Raw genomic sequence first — 4,885 nt, 5'->3', positions numbered from 1 at the left:
TACTGTATATTCCCTACCTCTGCAGGGTAGTTCCAGGCAGTGACACATTCCTTGAGTCTGCAGTGTGACCCCCTTTTACATAAGCTATTTGGGAGGGACAAAGAAGACTCCTTTTGCCTGCCCCTGTCCTAACTGCTCCCACATAAGAACCTGCTACACCACAGCACAAGATATCTAAATACCTTCCTTAATACAGCCTACTACATTTTGCATTGTGTCCAAATCCTTTATATGGGCCATTAGAGGAAAAAAACACATATTTGTCCTGCCTAAGGTATTTCTATACTATTGTAGCATCTTGCCTAGAACTGGAAAGGAGTAGCATAGAGGAGGGCAGCCAATGCCATCATTAACATTTTTATAATAGGAAAACCCATACAATGTGCAGTAATGAGAATATGACGAGTAGGACAAATCCATTAATCCTGACAAAAGCCTTGTGCACAGAGTTGAAAACATACCCAGAATTCTGAAACAGAATCCATCATTTTTAAGGAGACAGGGATTTTAATACTTAGGGGCTGATCCTCCAGTTCTTGATGCCAAGAGGAATGCTGATGTGAGGAAAGCATACAGAATTGGGATCAGGTATCTCAATCCATTACCCATTTTATTAATAATGCTTGAATATTTTAAACCTGAATAAATTATTAAAATCAAAATGGCTTTATATTATATCTAATGCTTGCAATTTGTTTTGCACTTTGCTCTCTTAATTAAAATAGATTAGTCAGTCTCACTCTTTGGTTTCCATGCACTAGAGCAATGTTATTCAATCTGACTATCCATCATTAAAGGAGAGTGTTTAATTAAGAAAACTATTTTCATCAACAATTTGTTTACAGATTTCATAGCAACAGCTCTCTTTATGCTGGATTAGATTTTGATTTTTTTAAGCATTATGTATTTCCAAAATCTCTCCTTTGGGATTCAGATTCAGTCTGAATTTCCCTGCTATGACCAATATCAGAATCTGTCCCATTAGAGTTCATAATCAACTTTCCATTTATTTTCTCCTTTAAAGAACCCTAAGTTTACACTTAAGATGCAGGGCCTTAACCTTTGAAATTAATCCTGCCCACAGGAGGAGCAATATATGTTTGGACTGTAAATGTACTCACGCCAGCCTTGCACCACAGTTTTCTCCTTCAATGTCAGCTCCAGCCACATTGTCTGTGTTTACAGACTCCGTCTCACTTGTGGGCATGCTCACTATGATGGACAAAGAAAAGAGAAGAATAAAGAAAGTGTTGACAATCAGATAAAAACCCTGTATTAGTAAATTATGATACTAGAGGAACCAGCTTAGCAAAAGGGCTCTGAGTAGCAGGATATAAGCCTTAGGTAGCTTGCTGAGTGACCAGTTTAGACCCTTTAGATACAAATCCCCCAATCAAATAAAAAATGGGATAAGTGCAGCTGCTCTCCTCCCTTCTGTGAATTGGCTCTTTGAAGCCTTATAAATAGGTTCAATGGAAACTGAAGGGAAAATTCAGCAAAACCAGCAAAGGGATTTTCACTGAATTCAGTGGAACATTAAAAAAAGCAGTCTTACACTTGTGCTGGTATACATTAAACACATGAACATTGGTGTTGTGGTAGGTTGAAGGCTCATGGAAAATACCAAACTGATGATGCTTCAGACCAAAGTCTTCTACTTATCCTAAAGGAACATCCAGCATAAGCAGCAGAGATGCAGGCCTCCCTGATATACCCCACTCAATGTGCCTCAGCCTTGCAGGAACAGGAAGAGCCCCACAGTGAAGACAGAGTAGTTTGGTCTTTACAGCCCATTTCAAGTTAAATGCTTCTGGTGCTACTAACAAAGAGGCTAATAAGAAATGACTATTTGTGTGAATACTGCCTACCTAAGAGTCAGACTAAGTCCACTAATTGATTTTATGAATACCACTGAACAGCCATTAGTTGATAACAACCTTACATCTGCATCTACCCAATCTGGATTTGAATAAGTGATAGACTTCGTTGCTTTTATTTACCCCCTGAACCTTTTATTCCTTCTTCAATTTCCACTCCCTCCAAGTTCCTTCCTGCTTGTCCCTTCCTTGAGGAGTTACAATAAAACTCCTTAGCATCTGATTGTCTGAGATCAGATGCAATATAAAAGAGCCTCTTTAAATGTGCCTTTCCTTCTTTCCTGCCCTGAGTGCACAGAATGAATTTGAAAACAAAGAAATGACTTTTGAAGCTCAACAACATATGAGTTGGACAGGTGTCCAGCTTTCAGAACAGTAACAGATAGATAGCTAGACATATCAGATGGAAAGGCAGCTAATGGGCTCTTACAACATGCTTTATGTTAATAAGAGTATATATTTTATTGTTGCCATCAGAGAAAGTGCATAATTAACATCTGAGGACAAGTATGCTTTGCTTTTCAGCGGGGCAGTTGCCCAATAGGTGATATGACCAGGCCTTCTTTATGCACCTGGAGAGATATCTGAGGACCCTTCCAAACACAACCTGCATTTTAGCTTCATAAGAATTATAACAGAGATGCCTCCTAAACTGTAGAATTTTCCCGTTATCCCAACCCAATTATCTCAAGCATCTATATGGTATTTCAGAGCATTGCACCACCAAATGCACTGTATCTTTCCATCATACAGGTGCTCCTAGCTTAAGTCTTTGGAGAGACAACTTAAGAAGAGAAGGGGATTCATATTATGAAGCATAACAAATAGGCACCTAAACTGCAGAAGAAACCAACACACATGGTTAACATTTTTTTTCATACAGACTGACCACTCCAGGAAAACAAAACATTGATATTTGGGATGTAAATCAGTTATGAGGCGAAGCACTATCAAAATGTATTTGAGCTTGATTGCAAATGGAAAACAGTTCTGAAGACATTAGCAGGAGGTTGATTTGCAAGAGAGCTTATTACCTCAAACACAAGTACAGGATGCTGTGCAAGCAAATGGAAAGAGCAAGATACACACATGTATAAATATACACAGATACTATATCTATCTATATATATATAGATATATATACATATATATACATATACACACACACAGACACAGATACTATAGATATATATCATGCACGTGTGTGTGTAATTATATATATATTATATCTATCTATTTATATATAGATAGAGATATATACATATAGATACACATGCACACACATGCGCTCACACACACACATACACACACACACACACACACAAACAGACACGTGTTATGGACACATTACGCAGTGAAACATTACCATGGGTTTCTGTGGAGTGACTAAACCAAGCAAACTTCCCTTTCTTCTTATCAGGCAAGCCAGCTGAAGTGCTTCCTTTCACAGACAAGATGGTCAGTGTCAAGTACCAGGAACAAGACATCAATAGAGAACATGCAGCCAGTGACAGGCAAAAGAAAAAACAAGGAACTCAGCTTACACATATGACATCCACTTCTGTCTGAAAACTTCATCACATGAATTAAAATACAGAATGAAGAACAAAGGCATGTGGAAGTATGAAATACTGCAACATACATTGTCAGAGGATATTCCCCCCTTGCTTTCTGTTCTTTGTTATACCTGAATCCTGGAAATGTTAAATTATTGAGTTAAAGTTGTGGACCACATCTTTATCTTACTGAAGTAAAGGGCAAAAGTCTAGTTTGTTGACTATTAACCTGGTGAAGTCAATTCGTTAAGTGAGGGGCCTTACATAAGTAAGATGACTACAGTTGTTCCTGAGGCCTATAGCCATATTAAATGCATTAGGGCTGGTGTTTGAATCAGCCCAGGTTTGAATGCACATACACTGAATTTCCTACTAACTACTCACAGGAGTCCCTTCTGCATGGGCAATGATGTTGTTGAAAGTTCTTGCTGGATGGCATTGACTGCAATCCTGCTATTTTTTTTTTCAATCTCTAGAAATTAATACTATTTACCAGCTAAAACCAGAGGTGTCAAACCTCAGTGCTTTCCCCAAATTGGAATAAGACTGATGATTCTTTTTTTCCCCACCTCAGGTCCCATGGTTTCCACCTGAGGTTAAATTTAGTGTTCACTCACTGCTGCTGATTTGAGGCCTTAAGAATCACTCTACACTCCCTAACTCCTGTGCAGTCTAGTGTAGGCAGGTCTGTCTGTCTTAAATTTGACTAGGCTGAAGCATCAGCTACCAGGAGTGGGAATATGGCCAAGGATCAGCATAGACTGTTGCAACTCACTCAGTGGTTTATGGTATTTAGTGAACTTTTTTCTTTTAAAACACAACATAAGTAGAAAATCTTAGGGGCAATAAACATTATAAAAGGGCAATAAATAGTATAGAGACAGCAGAATAGGAATTGTGGCCTGGAGATAAAAGTACAGGGGAGTCTGGAGACCTGCGCTGGAGTTCTAGGTCTGCTACAGAATCTCTGGGCAAATCACTTAACTTTTCTGTGCCTCAGCTTCCTCATCAGAGATCAAGGGGATAATCATATTCATGGACCTCAGAAGGGTGCTGTAAGACTTATTGTTTCATAGTTTCATAGTTAGTAGGGTCGGAAAGGACCTGAGCAGATCAAGTCCGAACCCCTGCCATGGCAAGAAAGAGTACTGGGGTCAAACAACCCCAGCAAGGTGTTCATCCAGCCTCCTCTTAAAGACCCCCAGGGTAGGAGCCAGCACCACTTAGCTTAGAAGTTGGTTCCAGATCCTAGCCACCCTGACCGTGAAGTAGCGCTTCCTGATGTTTAGCCTAAATCTACCCTCTGCCAGCTTGTGACAGTTATTCCTGGTCACTCCTGGTAGTGCTTGGGGGAACAGGGACTTCCCCAGTGCCTGCTGGACCCCTCTGACTAGTTTGTACCAGGCCACTAGATCCCCCCTCAGCCTTCTCTTGTGGAGGCTGAACACGTTC

At 39.8% G+C, this 4,885-nt stretch overlaps 1 protein-coding gene across 4 annotated transcripts in view; it reads right to left on the bottom strand.

Annotated features, from left to right (window-relative positions):
• Positions 1–4,885, bottom strand: part of CACNA1C (calcium voltage-gated channel subunit alpha1 C) — a 790,825-nt gene that overhangs the window by 181,420 nt on the left and 604,520 nt on the right. For 3 of the 4 annotated variants that reach the window (XM_019515545.1, XM_019515546.1, XM_019515547.1), the window contains exon 10: positions 1,122–1,212. In XM_019515545.1, the coding sequence (XP_019371090.1) occupies positions 1,122–1,212 (91 nt within the window). Of the gene's footprint in view, positions 1–1,121; positions 1,213–3,243; positions 3,319–4,885 lie in introns of all 4 variants that reach the window. The other variant, XM_019515544.1, reaches the window with a different exon arrangement.

This window comes from Gavialis gangeticus, unplaced genomic scaffold (genome assembly GCF_001723915.1).
Source record: "Gavialis gangeticus isolate Ggan-Ray unplaced genomic scaffold, GavGan_comp1, whole genome shotgun sequence".
Lineage (NCBI taxonomy): Eukaryota > Metazoa > Chordata > Crocodylia > Gavialidae > Gavialis > Gavialis gangeticus.
The sequence above is the reverse complement of the archived record's forward strand: the minus strand, read 5'-3'. Positions and strand labels throughout refer to the sequence as shown.